This window comes from Ailuropoda melanoleuca, chromosome 1, assembly GCF_002007445.2.
Source record: "Ailuropoda melanoleuca isolate Jingjing chromosome 1, ASM200744v2, whole genome shotgun sequence".
NCBI classification, from domain to species: domain Eukaryota; kingdom Metazoa; phylum Chordata; class Mammalia; order Carnivora; family Ursidae; genus Ailuropoda; species Ailuropoda melanoleuca.
The window spans coordinates 63,637,452-63,656,428 of record NC_048218.1 but is presented as its reverse complement, the minus strand read 5'-3'; the positions used below and the strand labels follow the sequence as shown (position 1 = coordinate 63,656,428).

Genomic DNA, 18,977 nt, shown 5'->3' with positions numbered 1-18,977 from the left:
TATACAATCTCATTCTTCACTTCAGTTTGACTTGATATCATACATAGATCAGACTTTCACAGTGCTTTTCCTCTTACATCTCCAAGTCTCACATTACTTTTCACTTTTCCCTTCGTTATAAGACAGAAACTTCCTTTATGCTTCAGTGCTACAGACTTCACCCCCCACGTCTGGCTGATCTCTACTCTGGGCTGACTTTCTTGGTGGTGATACTCAGTAAGGTATCTGTTCATAGACACCTCCCTGTCCAGGCTCCTATTCCTATTCCTTTTTACTCCCCTCAGCTGCTTCTTAATCTGAGGCCATGTCTATCTGTCATGCCTCTGTCAGGTAATTCTGCTGCTCACGTTACTCACCACGGCCTCATCTCACCAATACAGTCATTTTTCTGTCTGATCCACAGTCTCTCTAAAAGGCTTCCTTTTTTCTTCAACTGCCCTCTCCCCATAAAATGTGCTTGTTTGTGTAGACCGGTGGACACCTGTAGTCCCCGGTTTCCTGCAACATATTCAATTAGATATCTTATGAAATGTGTTTGATGATGTTGATCAATATTGCTCCAAAAGCAGCAACTAGGAAAATAAAGATGCACTGCAAGTGTGCAGCCCACAGAGCTGTACAATGGCTGCTCTCCTGGACCCCGAGCTGCCCAGGTTGTGAAGGAAAACGCTCTGTTCTCTTCCTTTCTCTATATTTCTCTTCCGCCCAAGAGTAGCCCCTGACTTTCATCTCCCTTGGTCAATAGCGCCCCTTTCTCTCTTCTTCTAGTAAAAGAAGAAACCCAGAATGGACTTCAGGAGATTTATCTTTCTCCAGGTAGGAGGGAACTAGATTCAAAACACATGGGAACTGATACATGGAGAACTTTTCCTTTTTTCTCACTTCAGTGTTCAGTTGTTTGCAGTAACTCATCTTCACTGAATAAAATCATAGCTCACACTCTATTGTATTTTTAGAAAACGGTGCCTTATATACAAATGTGAAATATAAACCAAGCAAAAAGGATTAGGAAACATAGACTTACATTACCAACTAGTACAAAGTAGTGCATGATAATGAGAAGATGAGTGTGTTTCTACTCTGGGACTTGCTCTAATGCCGCCTTGACTCTTCTCACAAGTGTCCTGGACTTCATCTACACCAGCTCTGGACCATATTCAGAGAGAGACCCAGGCAGCAATAAGCATCCAGATTGACTAGACTCTTTTTCATTTTGTTATCTGAATTCTTTGTTCTCTGCTTCCCTGTAATACCTGTCCTCCTTTTCCCTTCTTTCTCACTTGCTTGAGGACTACTGAGAAAATGGCACTGATTAAGGTGAGAGGGAAAGAAACACAAGATAAATAGCTCAATATGCCCTGCTTCTGCTACATCTGGAGAGAGCTGAAAGGATATATATATTTTTGTACATGACTTAAGGACATAAAGCCACACCAAACAATCAACTCCATCTGGTTCCCAACTTAAAATCACATCTGCCTAAAACTTACCTAGTGAATAAAGAAGAGCTACATAAAATCATAACCGTTGTAGATCATTATGTCAGATTTTGCTGTACTAAAAAGCTTATCCTAAGTTACTGCCACTGGTATGATCTTGTTTAAGGTGGTTCTCAACCCAGAGTGATTTCACCCCCAGAGGGTATTTGGCAATGTCTGGAGACATTTTTGGTTGTTACAGCTGTGGAAGTGCTTCTGGTATCTATTGGATAGAGGCCAAAGATGCTTTTAAATATCCTATAACACACAGGACAGTCCCTTACAACAAAGAATTATTTAGTTCAAAATGTTAGTAGTTCTGAGAAACCCTGCTTTAGGGGATGGCAATTTCTATTACATAGATTACTCTTGGTTTCATAAACATTCACTGCTTGTTACCCAAAATCAATATATCACCCATTTCAGACAGACTAGAGTCATGAACAGTAATAGGTAGGAACAATTACAGGGAACTACTATGTTCAGGTGTGTTCCCTCCCGTGGTCCTCCACCGGGTACTCAAGTGGTGTCTGGGACCTGGTGGCTGGTGCCACAGCAACTTCAGTAGGCCATGTTTGGACTTTGCCAAATGTGTGGTCTCTCTGGGCATGCATTCTTGCATGACGCTGAAGTTGGTGTTAGTGTCTTGCAGTCATCTCAGCTAGCTCGGGCTGGTGCCTATGCTATCCCTAATCCAGACCTAGAATATAATTTTAAGAAGAAAAGAACCTTGACTCTTAGGTCATTTTTGACATGTTTAAAAGCAGGCTTGTGGCTTTTGGTCTAATTTTCTCCATTAATGCAATGCCTCATTTGGACTCTTCCTCAGTTTGCAAGGCTGTCCTTCTATATTTTGCCAAGATTCTCCACAACAAACTCTGTGACCTCATGTCTGCCTCTCATTCTTTGGCCTGCAGTGCCCTTGATGCTGCTGTGCTCAGCCAAGGTCTCCATTTTATTGGGCTGTGCTGTACTTGGACTTCCTGGGCTTACAGGCAGTGGAGTGACTAAAAGAAGACCTGGACTTAACCGTCAAGATAACCCCAGCTCCAGAACTGTCAAACCATGTGCCCTTCACCCTGGGTGCTCTGGGACGCACCTCAGTTCCCTACTCCTGCATTGCCTGACTCCTATATTTGAAAATGCTCATCAACTATATCATTCTGCACAAAAGTACAGGCCTGTGCTGCTTATGGAATTTCACTGCTCTCGTCTCCTAAGACTTGGGCTCATCTTTCAAATGGCCTCAAGTTACCTATTTTCTCCCCAGACTGATCTGTTTTAGAAAAAAAAAAGGTGGGGGGAAGGAAATAAGTTATCAGTATGGCCCTTATAGCAAGTGTACAAGCCATGGCTTAGGAGTTCTTGAACCTTGGGCAACTGCTCAGGTTTATGGCAGTGCACGTTCCAATACACCTAGATAAGCATGTATGCAGTTTACAGAAGAAAGTCCTCAAAATCACTTTGTCCTACATTCAGTAACCCGGGGTGAATCCAAGAATGATGGCATCTGAACCTTTAGCAGGTGTGTCTTCCTCGTGGTCTGGCTCTAAAGGTGGTGACTAAGCTCTCTCGGGCCTGCTCCTGGAGCTGACACATGCTGGTCAAAAGAACTGGGTCAGTCTTATGCTCTACAACGTTGAAAGGACAGGACTTCAGGTGTTCAGACATGGAGGCAACTTCATTGAACTCCCAGCTCTTGATTTTGGAGAAGAGGCTGCTGAATTGCCAGATCTGTTAGGAAACATGGAAGTTCAAAGGTGAACACTGGGGCAATACCCTCAGGTTGGCTTTATTTGAAGAGTTTAGGAAAATACCTTCCTGTTCTTCATGTTCTTAGCTTCCAGAGAGTGTTTAGTGGCTGCTGTAGACATTTGTTAGCTCCTTCGTCAGCATCCAATTCCTAGCTCACCCTTCCAATTGATAATCTTCCCAGCCAGCCATGTAATTTTGTGGAAATGCCCACAGCAATCTGTATATTGACACATACCCACCCCCTCCCACCAGCAACAGTGATCAGTTCTAGAAAGACACACGGTTCAAATTAGGACAATTTGTGTCAATCAGACTCTACCCCAGGACTTTTGCTTGAGATATCAAGAAGCAGATTTTCTTATTCCCTCTGTACTTGAACTGGGAAACTTCAGTCTTAGGAGCTGCTGGCAGCCCCCAGGGTCCACCAAGGGAGAACCATGTCTTAGAATGGAGCCACTAGAGAAGAAGTAGAGGTAAGAAATAGAAAATAAAAAGATCAAACTTTACCTGAGCCATTGCCTTTGGGTGAAAGTTTCCTTTATTACTTATGCCATTTTAAGTTGGTTTTCTGTTGCTTAAAACTAAAAGTATCCTAACTAAGAAGAGTCACACTAGAACAGAAACCACAGGAGAAATCTCAGTGTCTGGTACAAAAACACCTTTTGGCCTTTCCACCTAGGATGTGGTGGCAAAGTCACTAGTTTTAAAATCTGGCTACGAGGGCAGGCATAACCTGATACCCTTTCAATGTGACACTTCACCCTCTGTTTCTTATCATTGTTCCTATGTAACAAAAGTGTTTCTAGGGATCTTAGAACTATTTCCATTTTTACTTTAAAAAGGCCGTTTTAATATAAGCATCCTTTAGCTTCAACTAAATTCTCTTTTTTTCCTTTCTAAAAGGAAATTAATTTTTCTCAAGATATTCAGGAATGGTTAGCAATCACTGAATTGGGAACAAACATGAGCCAAAAAATAATGGAATTTCTAATATGTAAATTGAATTGCTAATATGTAAATTATTTGCATCTGATTTTATAGAGGAAGATATTAGACAGTCCTAGGTCATACAGTTCCTGAAGGCAAGATCTCAGTCTTCTTCATGTTTATCCCTAACATGTAGATGGGTGGTAGTCAGTGTTTATTTAACACATGGATGTAGGCCTGGATACATGAAGGAGAGTCTCATAATTGGTTTTTGAAGAAAACTGCTCGGGAATAAATAATGGAAAACATATGTTTTAGACATAATCAGTGAAAATAGGTGTGAACAACTCTAACTCTCCAGTGCCAGTCTGCACACACCCACATTTTGGGAAGAAATTCAACAGTGAGATTATGGAATTATTGACCTAAATGGGTATCATTAATTTGTGGTTCATATTACCAACATATTTACCATGAGAAAGGATGCTAAGGGCATCTCATATATGATGATTAGGAGTTTCACTTTTTTATGGTATAAGCTAATAGAAATTATGATGCAGTTCAGCAAGATTAGGAAAAAGGAATAAGATTTTTCCAAAGAGAAAGATTCTTTGATTTATACAGCAGAGTTTTTTGAGAAAGTAAATAGATATTTGAACCAGGAGAGATCAGTGAACCAAATTATTTTAGAATTTCAAAATGTCTTTAACAAAGAAAGGCAAAAACTGTTTTGCTGTTTTTTAAATTAGTTGATATGGGACCAAGGAGAATTTGTTGACATACTGTATCAGACTCCAGGCAGGAAACAGATGGCACACTTAAATTGGGTAATTTGAAGAGAATTTAAAAAAATAACAATATGCAAATGTGTTGCATAGGCAGGTTGTAGGAAAGCCACAAGATATAATGCAGTACGGGGGCTAGTAACAATCTAGAGTGTTAATACCCTGGGCCTGAAAGGGAGGAAGAAAGGTCATTGGAACCAAGAATGAGTAATTGTGTGGAGAGAGTCACCTGATACAGTCACCTTCAGTGGAGGGACATAGCCAGTGCTAAGCATCAAGGGGGGGAGAATGCATGCAGGGAGGAAGCCAGAAGAATAGATTTGTCAACTCATTCTTCCTCCCTCCCATTTCCCGCTGACACACTCCCATTAGATTAACCCAGCTGGAAGCTGGAGTGCAAGGTTGCTAATTGAGGCAGTCTGTAAAGATCAGCCTCCTGGGGGACTGATCACAATGGACAGGGTTGGAGAATGAATCATGTGAACAAACAGAAGATATCCAGGACAGATACACAGAGATAAACAGGTACTACCATCTGTATGGTCATTTATATGTCTATCGGTCTGTCTTCCCTACTAGACTGACCTTGAGTTCAGGGATTACGTCTTCTTCCCAGGAACCTAGTACAATGCCAGTGCCTAGTACAGTGCTTAGCACATAGAAAGCTCTTACTAAATAATTGTTGAATGAATGAATGAATGAATGAGGGTTTACTTGCCTCTCTGTGGACTCTCCAGGAGGTGCCTCCGTGAGAATACCTCCTCTTCTTCCACTGCAGGAGGACCATCCCTCTCTCTTGTAACAAAGTAGCACAGATATTTCTCATCAGCACAGACACCTGGGAAAGCTGGGACAGGCTGATGCTGTCCAAGAACCCAGCAATGTATTGCAAAACCTCCAGGGGCAGGCTGGTTAGACAATTCTGGCTTTTCCCTCCATGGCCTGAGAGATGGTTGTTCTTCTTTCTCTCACTCAGCTCTGAAGCAACCTCTGGCTTAATGGCAAAGGTCTTGAGCTCCTGACTATAGATCACTTTTGCCTTTTGCCCTGGGGGACGGAAATGGTTTTGAATAAATGTACATCCCAAGTAGGCAAGAGGGCATCGATGCTGAAACCAGCCATTGAGACATGACTGAATGTCTGTGTGGACATTCTTGAAATGTAGGGGGAATTCATCCCTCCTGAAGAATTTGCTGCAAGTGAAAGTGAAGGCAGAGCTGCTCTTGTTGTGTCTCCTGGTCACACACTCACTGTGGAGTTCCACATGGAGCCCCCCTGGGTTGGCAGTGGTTAGGAGGTCAGCCAGCACTGTCCCAGAGGAAAACTGTTCTGGCTCAAAATTGTATGTCTGTGTAGCAAAATCCATGAACAGCCCATCAATGCTCCTGGATTCAGAGATGACATGACCTTTAAGTTCTCTTTCTAAAGCACACAAGAGGGTTGTCTTGATGAGATCTGATTTGGGTAGGTCTTCCACCATGATCCCTAAATCCGAAGTGTCTACTGCCTTGTGTTCACTTGGTTTACAACTCAACATGGCATCTCCAACACGAGCCCGCTTCCCACAGTAGCTCACAGGAACTTTGAAGGTGTAAACAGTCTTCACTTCCTGAGCCTCAAGGTTGCCATAAACAAAGTCCCTCTCCTTAGGTGTACAAGCGGGCATCTGACCAAAGTGGATAAGCATCCTCCCATTGTGCACCAGGTACATATTATAGTCTTTTGCATCCACAGCTTTTTTCAGTCTTTCTAGAACACCATCCTGCCAAGGGGCGAGCCCTGTCGTTTCCAGGGCTTCATGAAAATCCTGCTGCTTCTGGTTTTCCTGTGGTTCTTTCTCTTTGAGAGCCTCCTCTCCTACCATGTTATTGTTGGTAGAAATCTGTTCTTTCCCTGGGCTGTTCCCACTTGTGCTCTCACAGCCTACTGATGAGCTTGTTAAAGCAGAGGCTGCATGCTCTTTGCTGAATATGTTCTCCCACTTGTCAAACTTGCCCAGGTCCATCCCTTCTTTGGTTTTGGCTAACACCTCTCGTTCTTCTTGACTCAGTTCTGCCATCTCTCCATTAGTTGCTGATAGAGATCCATGTGGTACCAAACTGGCATCTGCTCCACCCACTGCTCCTTCCATTTCCTCCCAGCTGGCTTCACCATTCATAGTAGGTTCCTCCTCAGTGGGCTCTCTAGTTTCTGGGAAAAGTTCTACCATTTTCAGAGATCTGAAAAGGACCTTCTGGTCCTGGAGGGCCAGAGCTGTGTCCAAACACTCCTCACTGGGGGTCTCTTTCATGATGTTCTCATGAAGGGTTGTTTCGGAGTCCACATTTGGCCAGCGATTCCACTCCATGGAGCAGCAGACCACGCTGGCGGGGCATACTTGCAAGTGCTTGGCCAGCTTGTGGCGGGACATGGAAAGGGGGCAGCCGTATTCAGAGTTGAGGCATGGAACCTCCTCTAGAGGGCAGAGGAGCTCATGCTCTGCCTCTTTGCACATGTGGAAGGTGGCACCACAGGACAGACGGCAGTTTATCACCAGACAGGAGACATCAGGCTCCACAGGAATGTGGCAATGACGGCTGAAGCATTTCTCACAATGCCTGTGCTGCCCAGGTAGAGGCCTGCGTGCCCTGCCCTAGAGACACCAACAGCAAGGAGAAAGAGAAAACATATGGAGGAGAAGTTCTGTGCACGTCTGCGACTGCGTTTTAGACAACTTATTTCCTGTTTATACATGCTTACTATAGGAACCTTGGACAATCTAGAAAATCATAGAGAAGAAAGCAAAAATCACTTACTCCCACAACCCAGAAATAACTACCAACACTCTTTTCTTTATTTTCCAATAGTTTATTCTATGTATATAGTAGATGTGTTTAGAATAGAAGAAGAAAAAAGCTGAATGTAATGGACTACACAGTTGATAATTGTTCTGAGTTGTGGATTATGGGTGATTTATATGATCCTGTTAATACTATGAATACAGTTCTGCATCCTGCTTTGTAACTATTGTAACATGAGACCACACTGTTTTATTGATTCTTTGCAAACTGTCTTCTTAATGGTCGTGTAACATTCCAGAGGAGTGTGCTGTCATTCATTTAACCATCTACCCAGTGCTGGGAAGACAGGGGCCATGTCTACTTTTGTTCACTTCTGCATCTCCAGCACCTGGACCATCATAGGTACTCAATTTGCTGAACGAAGGAACTGTCAGCCATTTAATATATTGCTGGATGTTTGGGTTTTTCATTTTTAAAGTTTTGCTAAAAATCTTTGCTCACAAATCTTTCTCAGCTCTCTGCTTTTCCCCTACTCCATGTCAATTTCTTCTAGGTTCTGCTCCAGCATCTCTGGTTTGGCCTAATGTCAATAAATATCATCAAACCATAAGGGCAAATCTGCCAGCTGTTTGGGCTACAGGTTAAATGAAGCCAGCCAGATTTGGACCCCTGAAAGATGAAGATCCAATCAGCACCTGGTACTTACCATAGCTTCCTAATTTCTTCTTGCTTTGTAAATCTAGGGGAAAATATGAAAATATGAATATGAATGATTAGTAAGTAAAGTATTTTGGTTATGTATATGAACAGAAGTCAAAGACACTTTGCATACTCTTATTTAAATCCTTTCACCACCCTGGAGGTAAATGTCTTTGCCCCATTTTATAGTCTAGGAAATGGAAGGTGGAGAAGTTAAATAACTTGTCCAAAGTGATAGAGCTGCTGAACGACAGAATCATGAGCCATGCTAGCCCACACTTCTCACTGACCCACTCTGCCCTCTGATGGGCATCTTACCAGACATGGGATATGTACCTTCTGCTTCCTGTAACTTTTCTCCATTGTCTACCAACAATTTTCCTGACATTCTATCCATCCATGAATCCCATCACTGCTGCATGCTTTTCTGACCCAAGTTAACCTTCTAGCTTTCTCTCTCACTACAGCTTCATGCCTACAACCTGATATCCAGGTTGGTCTGGGGCATTGTACAAGTGTCTGTGATATGTCTACTGTCTGACCTTCACCATGGTGAATTCTGCTGTGCCATAGCTAGAGCAGGGGTCAGACCTCAAGGGCCCAGAAACGGGCCAAGTGGGGACTCCAGCAAGCAGAAGAGAAGATGCCCTGCCTTCAGGAGAATCTAGCTCCTTGGCTCTGGTCAATCGGTCCCGTGTGGGAATATGTTGCCAGATCATCTGATTTTTCCAGAGAAACTGGGGATGCAGATTTTTGTGAGTGGTGGTATAATGTAGTGGTTAGGAGGCAGACTATACAAGGTTTAACCCAGCACTATGAGTCAGTAGTTGCGAAACTGAAAAAGTTACTTACTGTCCTTGTTATTCATTTTCCTCATCTGTAAAGGGAGAATAATAGTACCTATCTCATAGTGCTGTTGTGGGGAGCAAATGATTTCAATACCTGAAATTCTTAGAATGGTATTTAACTCATAGACATAATCTATGCATGTTTGCTATTATAAAATAAGTGTTTTATATTTAATTATACTGCAAAATTTTTGTTACATAATGTATCAAGGAAAAAATCCTTGGCATTTTGAAATTGGCAACTAATTTAATTTTTCTAAGAAAAAACCCCTCTATTTGGGCCAAGGAAAAACATGTATGCGAGTTACACTGGATCTGTAGCTTGCCAATTTGCAGCACCTGGTCTAGAGAATTTGTAGCATAATGTCAGCACCGTGTTAGTCTGGGATAGAGTGGGGCGGGGTGGATGGGGTGGAGTTAGCACCCAAAAGTCAGAAAATGCAGTATTTTGAAATTTTATTTTACTTTAGGATTTATCAGTTCATTATGGGTGAATTTTCCTTCAACTTTTAAAAATTTCAAATTTACAGGAAAGGTGAAAGAACGTATACAATGAACACCCATGTACTCGACCTATATCCAAAAGTTAACATTTTGCCACTTTTGCTTTCTCTCTCTCCCTCTCTCCACATACACGCGAGTGTACACACACACACACACAAGTTTTGCCAAACCACTAGAAAATAAATTGCTGTTATTATGACACCTCATCCCTAAGTACCTCAGCCTGTATTTCCTGACTAAAGACATTTTCCTTTGTAACTGCAATAACATATCTCACCTAAGAAAACTAAAAAATATTTTCTAATAGTAATATGCTGTCTGTGTTCAAATTTATCTAATTGTCCCAAAAATGTCTATAACTTTTTTTTTTTAATTTTTAACTTTTGAGCCAGGATCCCTTTAAGGTCAATTGATTACATTTGAAGATCTTTTTAAACTCTCTCAATTTGGAAAAGTCTCCCCAACATTTTTGTTTTTTGTTTTCCAGAAGAGACAGCCTTAAGTCTCAAGGAAATTATATTCTGATTTGTTCATGTGTTCATTTGTTCATCCATTCCTTGAACAAATCTTTGTTGATTACCCGCACTGTGCCAGTACGGGAGCCTAAGCATCACCTGGACTGCTTATTTAAGTAGTTCTTAAACACGTTTGCTCAGTAGAATCAGCTGTGATGCTAGTTAAATCTATAAATCTGCACTATAAAAATGGCAGCCACAGCCACATGTAGCTATTTAAATTTAATCAAAATGGAATAAAATTAATAATTCAGTTCTTCAGTCACACTAGCTACATTTCAAGTTTCAGGTTCCACGTATGGTTAGTAGCTATTCTATTGAACAACACAGTATCTTTCCATCTGCATAGAAAGTTCTATCGGACAGCACTGCTATGCTGGCTGTGCCTCTGACTCAAGTGAGGGGTGTGTCTGGAATTCCCATCCTTAACACATTACCCATCTGATTCTCACGCACTACTGAGTGTGAAAGACAGGTCATGGCAGAGAGCTCTATATCCCTAAGAGCCTGAATCAGGAGGCAAGTGAGAAATTGCAAGTGAGAACATCAAGCAGATTCAGGGCCCAGGAGAAGATAAATGAAGGTGTTAAAGCCAGAGAGGGAATTGAGCAGAGGGAAGGGCTGCGAGGGCAGGACTGAGAGGAGCAGAATAGGACTGGGCAAGAGGACATCTTTTGGATGCAAGAGGTCAGATACTGGACCTTCTAACATACAACTGAACATTCAGTTAGGCTCCTGCTGTGTTCCAGTTTGATCACCCCCAGTGGGGGGGAGTCCACTGTGGACTTACTGTGGAAATTTGTACATATGAGACTAACACATCTGGCATTATTTGCGGCTCAATAAGGGACCATTTAGCACTGTGACTGGGGTGTTAACCAGCAGTGGAGGGATGGCTTGGGAGGACGTAGAGCAAGAAACTGTGTTGTGGAGAGCGTGATGAAGCTGCAGGGGTAGAACTGCTCGTAGTGGAGCTAGGCAAGATGAGGTTGAGTGCATTGCAAGGGAATCACAGCGTTTTTGTTTCTGGCTGGAGATGGGGGAAAAAGAGGAGTCAAATTTGATGCCAAGATTTTGAAGCAGGAAGACAGAATATTAGGTGTAATTCTGAGAAAAATAGAAGTCGGAAGGCAGAATTGTTTGGAGGGGGGAGACGAGCCCCACAAGTTTAATACAAGCTGCTTAAGGTGATAACAGATCACGGGGATGGTAAGATGAGGGTAGAATGGAGAGATGCAGATTTGAGAATTACTTAGAAGTGGGAAAGGAAGCCATAACTGGGGAAAGAAGAACATGGAATAGGCATCTGAGCTAGGAAGCACATAGCTGAGTATGACCACTTTCGAGACAGTAGGGAAAAGTAAAGCCAGAGGAGAGACCAGAGAGTGAAGAGTCAGAACCATGTGGCCTGATGTAAAGGAAAGGGTGAGCAATAGCCTTGAATGCTGCCTCAAGATTAAGAACAATGCTAACATTGCCACTGCTGATGGCAGGTCCCCAAAGAACTCTTGCCAGAGCAAATGTGGCATTTCAGTTGTGCAATGGGACCCTTGCCATTCAAAATGTGGTATTTGCTTAGCGGGGAGAGGAAGCCATTAAACACACATTCCAACATTAGCAGGGCCTGTGCCCTGGCTGGCAGATTGTGCTCATCTGCTTTCTATTCATAAAAGACACTCCTGAATAAAGTTGGAGTCTGGATGATTCAGAGTCCCCTACTGGTTTTTAGGTGGGAAAGAAGAGGCAGATTGTGAATGGAATACAGCTACGTGAAAGAAGCTACCAGCAGTAGGAATGTCCAACTTCATATTTGCCAACCTGTTTCCGTCACAAAGTCGAGACTAGCTTCTGGGAAGAGAAAAGCAGGTCTAGCTGGTTCTGTGTGCTCTCTATGTGTGGCGAGAACTCTGCCCCAGCTGCAGGGATGTGTCTGGCTGGAGAGACAGCAGTGATGAACTCTAAGCCCAATAATTTCTTATCCTTCAGCATTATAAAGAATGGTCCTTAGGAACAGTGCTATTGAAGCTGGAAATTTTGTGGTGGAGCCCTGCTGCTCTCTGCGTCTTTGAAGTTATTTGAAAATATCCCTTTAAGAGAAAAGAAAAACAATGCACACAGGCAACAAAGATGCTGTTTCTTTTGTTTGTTTTGTTTTGTTTTTAATGATGCTATTTAAAGATCTTCTGCCAGGCTCTGGACCTACACCAGATAAGTGACTTTGAGAGAGGACGTGTGCTGAGCGGAAAGACATAATAAGTGGAGACCACTCTTTGGAGAAATTTGACAGTGGAGGGGAGAAGAAAGATAAATATAGCCTAAGGGCATAAAAAATCCTATCTGAACCTTTTGTTGTATTCTAAAGGAAATTGTTCCACTGAGATAAAGGACAATCCAAAATTCTTGATTGTCTAATTATTTCTGGGTAAACAGTGTGACCATCGTCCTGGTTTGCCTGGGACTCTCTTGGTTTTAGTTCTGAAATTTCCAGATCCCAGGAAACCTCTTAGTCCCACACAAACTTGGATACTTGATTGATCATCTTAGGTTGTAGCCAGTTGGTCTTGCCCCAAGATGATCAAATTACGTATATCATTGATTATCTTGTGACGTAAGATGCCTTGCTCTAATCTCCATTCCAGTGCAGTGACTGGATCCTCATTCTCCACGGTGTTTGTCTGACTTTCCTATTTTGAGTGATTTTTCTACATTTTGGATGTCAGGGAGAAAAAGTAGTAAGATTTTAGTGCCTACCATGTTCTTTACATAACATCTCATTTAATCCTCACAATGGCCACGAGACATGGATATCACCCTTTCCACTCACAGTGGAACACAAAGATGAGTAAGTTTATCTGGTTTAAAACTCTGTCCTCTTTGGTATATCATACTGCATCCCTCAGAAACCCACAGAGATATGTGGTCTATCCCTGTGATTTGGGAAGAAAGCAAGCCCATGACTAGAGCCCATCGGGGAAAGCCTCTCTTCCTCCAGTTGGCACAGAAAGGAAGATACACCTATAATCTTTCCTTACTGTAGAGGAGCTGGATGTTCTTTATTCATAGGAAGAACTTTCACCCCCATGGTGATTGGTTTTTGTCCTCCTCTGGGCCACATTCCATACTGTGCCCCATCTGATTAGAGGAAATACAAAAAGTATCCAGGTCCCATAGCTTTGCACTGGAGGTAGTACATATACGAAAGTAAAGTTTTAAGGGTTAAAAGCTCTAATATAGGGGCGCCTGGGTGGTGCAGTTGTTAAGCGTCTGCCTTCGGCTCGGGGCATGATCCCCCNGCTCGGGGCGTGATCCCCCCGTTCTGGGATCGAGCCCTACATCAGGCTCCTCTGCTATGAGCCTGCTTCTTCCTCTCCCACTCCCCCTGCTTGTGTTCCCTCTCTCACTGGCTGTCTCTCTCTGTCAAAATAAATAAATAAAAATCTTAAAAAAAAAAAAAGCTCTAATATAATACAGGTTCTGAGATTTAAACTGAAAAACCTACTAAATTACAGCACATACATTATAGAAACTCTTCACTGTGGAAAAGGTTGACAAAATTCTATGCTTGAAACAAAATATTTTTATCCAGGTACCATTTTCTCCTTTAGTTTCTATGCTCCTACATTCACGTTTAAATTCTTACTTCCTGGGGTGCCTGGGTGGCACAGCAGTTAAGCGTCTGCCTTCAGCTCAGGGCGTGATCCCAGTGTTATCGGATCGAGCCCCACATCAGGCTTCTCCGCTAGGAGCCTGCTTCTTCCTCTCTCACTCCCCCTGCTTGTGTTCCCTCTCTCGCTGGCTGTCTCTATCTCTGTCAAATAAATAAATAAAATCTTAAAAAAAAATAAATTCTTACTTCCTGTCTGAAAAGGCAATACTTTCCCTCCTCTTAAAAATGAACTTCAATAAAGTCTGTGGTCAAAACACTCTCTGAAACGCTCTCCCCAAAATATATTTTAGAGTTCCCCTGGATAGAGGAGATAGCAGTCAAAACAATATAATTTAGACCGAAATAGTTTTTAAAATCTACACAGAACTAGATTTTACTGGTTGTACTGGATACAGTTTAAGTGGAATATGAGTAGATGGGAGGACCAGGTACATGAATTTAATGGATGGATATTTCTTTACAGGAATAGGGGATAATTTAGAACCTGGCAAGGGGGAAACATTTGATGCAGGTTGTGGTGCTGCGTGGATCACTCAGAAAGTAGTAAGTTAATAAGAAAAGGCGAGTCAGCTAGAACAATGACCCTTAAAGTGTGGTACCCAGACCTACAGTGTCAGCATTACCTAGGAACTGGTTAGAAATATAAATTATCGGGCCCTACCAAATCAGACCTACTGAATCAGAACAACTACCTCCAACTAATGCCGTTGTAAACTCAAGTTTAAGAACCACTGAGCTAGAAGCTGGTTGATTTTGTGCTCCCAGTCACAAAGGAACTAGCACAAGGCCCTACACAGGAATAAGTTAGGCAGGAAGGCCTTGGGGAAAGACCTGAAAGGGCACTGGGCACTTCTGTCCATTTCTTTCCATCTCCACCACCATTGCCTGGGTCCAAGCACCAGTCTGGTGCAAAAGACTATAGTCAGTCTCTCCCCTCCCATCTGCTGCTCTGTAATCTATATTCACCAGCAGAAAGAGTGATTCAACAACTTTTTTTTTTTAATTTTAGTTAACATACAGTGCAATATTGGTTTCTGGAGTAGAATTCAGTGATTCATCGCTTACATACAACACCCAGTGCTCATCACAACAAGTGCCCTCCTTAATACCCACCACCCATCCATCTAGCCCATCCCTCACCCACCTCCCTCCATCAACTCTCAGTTTGTTCTCTATCATTAAGAGTCTCTTATGGCTTGGGGCACCTGGGTGGCACAGCGGTTAAGCGTCTGCCTTCGGCTCAGGGCGTGATCCCGGCATTATGGGATCGAGCCCCACATCAGGCTCCTCCGCTATGAGCCTGCTTCTTCCTCTCCCACTCCCCCTGCTTGTGTTCCCTCTCTCGCTGGCTGTCTCTATCTCTGTCGAATAAATAAATAAAATCTTAAAAAAAAAAAGAGTCTCTTATGGCTTGTTTCCCTCTCTCCTTTTTTTTTCCCTTTAAAGCCCAAATGTCCATCAACTGATGATTAGATAAAGAAGATGTGAGATATATATATGTGTGTATGTGTGTGTGTATGTGTCTATATATAGACACACAATGGAATATTACTCAGCCATCAAAAAATGAAATCCTGCCATTTGCAATAATGTGGATGGAGCTAGAATGTATTATGATAAGCAAAATAAGTCAGTCTGAGAAGGACAAATACCATATGATCCCACTCATATGGGAATTTAAGAAAGATTTCAACAACTTTTAACACTAGGTCACTATTCCCACTATTCCAATGGATTCCCATCACAAGGAATAAACTTTGACACCCTTATCTTGGCCCATAAGGCCCTGCTTGAGTGTCCCCTTATGTGTGGACCACTGCTGGCCTCCTTTACCTCACCTTTCCCTTGAGCACTTAGCTCTAGCGTTGTCACTCATTCCTGTGTGGGCGTTTGTGCTTGTTCTTTCTGCCAAAATTCTCCCCTTGCTTTATTTGTGTTATGGGCTCCTTCTTGCTCTTTAGATTGCAGTTTATATGTTACTTCCACAAGAGGCCTTATCTGACACCCCCAATATAAAATAATAACACTCTCATGTGTTAGCTAAGTACTTTTTTTTAAATTTAATTTTATTATATTATGTTAATCACCATACAGTACATCCCCAGATTCCGATGTAAAGTTTGATGCTTCATTAGTTGCGTATAACACCCAGTGCACCATGCAATACGTGCCCTCCTTACTACCCATCACCAGTCTATCCCATTCCCCCACCCCCTCCCCTCTGAAGTCTTCAGTTTGTTTCTCATAGTCCATAGTCTCTCATGTTTCATTCCCCCTTCTGATTACCCCCCTTTTCTTTATCCCTTTCTTCCCCTACCGATCCTCCTAGTTCTTATGTTCCATAGATGAGAGAAATCATATGATAATTGTCTTTCTCTGCTTGACTTATTTCACTTAGCATTATCTCCTCCAGTGCCGTCCATGTTGCAGCAAATGTTGAGAATTCGTTCTTTCTGATAGCTGAGTAATATTCCATTGTATATATGGACCACAGCTTCTTAATCCAGTCATCTGTTGAAGGGCATCTCGGCTCCTTCCATGATTTGGCTATTGTGGACAATGCAGCTATGAACATTGGGGTGCATATGGCCCTTCTCTTCACTACATCTGTATCTTTGGGGTAAATTACCCCAAAGATAGCTAAATACTTTTTGACAAGTTAATCTCCCTAAAGCTAATTTATTCATCCATAAGGTGCAGTTCATAATAGCCCATAGGATTATGACAAATGAGATAAAGTAGGGAAAGGGTCACCTAGTTGTTCATCCTTCCCCTATGAGGAAGGTCATTGTCATGGTCACCTCCACGTCCAGGTCTTTTTGGCTTCACATTGCATCAGTCGTGCAGCTCTTGGCTGGCCTTGCTGTGTTCAGGTCTCCCTCACTCCAAGGTATCTTATATTCCACTGCCAGCTTAATAATCTTCAAACCCCATTTAAGAAAAAAATCTTACCTTACTCCTTTAAGAATGTGAGTCCCCCTGAAACTGCCCCACATGCACCACCTTGTATTCACCACATGCATTCCTTCAGCTTTTAGGAATTCAAGCAGTACTGCTCCAGGCTGGAGGACCTTTCAGATGCCACAAAGGCAGATTGAGGCATCTTTGTTTCCTAGGGGCAGGTTTGTCATTTTTATTGTTTGCCTACATATATTATTTTGTTCATTAAGGAAAAAAAGAAGGTGTCAGTTGAAATTGGCTTCTCTCTTGCCATGGGCTGCAGAGTCAGTTCCCCCTAAGGGAAGTTGCTGGGGTGGTGTGCTCAGGGATGAAAGCCATCAATGGGGCAGAAATTATCTGGCCAGGTGAGTGTGTTTAGGTGGGAAAAGAGCTCTGACTGGAACATCAAGGGAGGACAGAAATGCTCCCCAAGGAATGTACAAAATAGTTTCTGAGAGACTGAGAGAGTGCTTACAGCTAATGTGCACCTAGCACTCCATGTTTATTCAATAGGACTGAAATGAATGAAATTGAATAGAACCCTAAAGAAAGTTTGAAAGAGCTGCGAGAGCAATTTACAACAAATTTAAGAGGAAAGTGTAATGATGTCAAATGTATGCTAATTTGGGGCTTTTGTTTTTTTCTTTTTAGAGAGAGTACACAAGCATGCAAGTGTGGGTGGGTGGGCAGAGGGAGAGAGAGAATCCCAATCAGGCTCCACGCTCAGCACAAGCCTGACCCTGACATGGGGCTCAATCCCAGGACCCTGAGATCATGACCTGAGTAGAAATCAAGAGTCCTCAGCTTAACCTACTGAGCCACCCAGGTGCCCCCCTGGGGCTTTTTATTTTGAAGAAAGAGAAATGTTTTTAATGTTATTAGGTGAATGTAGCTTTAACTGAATGGAAAAGACTTCTTTGGGCTCGAGTTGTAGTAGACATTCAGCTGCCAGAATCGTTTTCAAGAGGTTGTCTTAGTTGTTCTAAACCCTTACAGTCATAAATCAGAAATCTGGATCACAGCATGGCCACAAACCCTCTGCTCTGGAGCTCCCGAATCTTCAATGTGTATAGGAATCACCTGGGCAATCTTTTTAAAATGCAGATTCTGATCTAGTAGGACTGGGGTGGGCCCAAGAGTCTACCATATATAGCAACGCTCCAGGCAATGTTGATGGTCCAAGGACCTCCCTTTGAAAGGAAAGTGTCTAGTTTAACCTCTTCATTTCCTGGGAGAGAAACTGAGGCCCAGAGAAGTAAAGTGTCTTGTCCTTGCTTCTCTCCTTGATGTAAGAGTGAGAAGAGCTACCTGTGCAGCGGTGATGGCCAAGGGCATGTGGGCAGCTTACATGGTACCAAGGGCAAAAAAGGACAGAGCCCGGAAGAATGAGGAAGAGGTGGAGCCTGAGTGTCACCGGCCAACAAGGTCATGAGAAGGCATATAGCAGGTATATTTAAATCACTGACACAAGCAAAAGAGAATGGGATTAACAGATAATAGCTTTAACATTCTTTACTATAATTTTAAAATTAGTAGGCCAACAGGGTTGATGTCAGGGAGATATTTTTAGGCAAGGGGCCCTTTCGGCACCCCTCACATGATGTCAGCAACTAACTATTTTGCCTCCTCATGTGGCCGGCCCTGGTGATAATTATTTATTCCTGAGCTTCAACTTCAGTGGAAGTGACAAGGTCAAAAATTAAAGATCGGAGATGTCCTTAAACTCTTAATCTGTTACCCAGCCAATCAATTAGTTACTTTAATTATATATTGCTAAATTGTTCCCCTGCCGGGGATATTTAATTCTAAGGAAAGAAAATGTATAAAGTAAAATACTAAAGTAATCCCTTTGCCTCGAGATTTTAACACAACCAATTGGCTGATGATAATTCCCACATCTGGGTCCATAATCCTGGGCTTCTGGGCTATGATTCCAGCATTTTCATTATACCCTAGTTAATTCTCCTATCTGGTGCTTCTGTTGTTAGTATCAGTATTTTAAATTACTGTTTTGTAGGGGTGCCTGGGTGGCACAGCGGTTAAGCGTCTGCCTTTGGCTCAGGGCGTGATCCCAGCGTT

At 42.5% G+C, this 18,977-nt stretch overlaps 1 protein-coding gene across 1 annotated transcript in view; it reads right to left on the bottom strand.

Moving 5' to 3' along the window:
• Window positions 1-2,786: 2,786 nt before the first annotated feature.
• The window catches only part of FBXO40 (F-box protein 40), a 17,967-nt gene continuing 1,776 nt past the window's right edge, over window positions 2,787-18,977 (bottom strand). Inside the window, exons 3-5 of the mRNA XM_011236727.3 lie at window positions 8,432-8,464; window positions 5,664-7,577; window positions 2,787-3,212 (exon numbers count right to left, since the gene is read on the bottom strand). Coding sequence (XP_011235029.1) covers window positions 2,997-3,212; window positions 5,664-7,577; window positions 8,432-8,434 — 2,133 coding nt within the window. The 5' untranslated portion in view covers window positions 8,435-8,464 and the 3' untranslated portion in view covers window positions 2,787-2,996. The remainder of the gene's footprint in view (window positions 3,213-5,663; window positions 7,578-8,431; window positions 8,465-18,977) is intronic.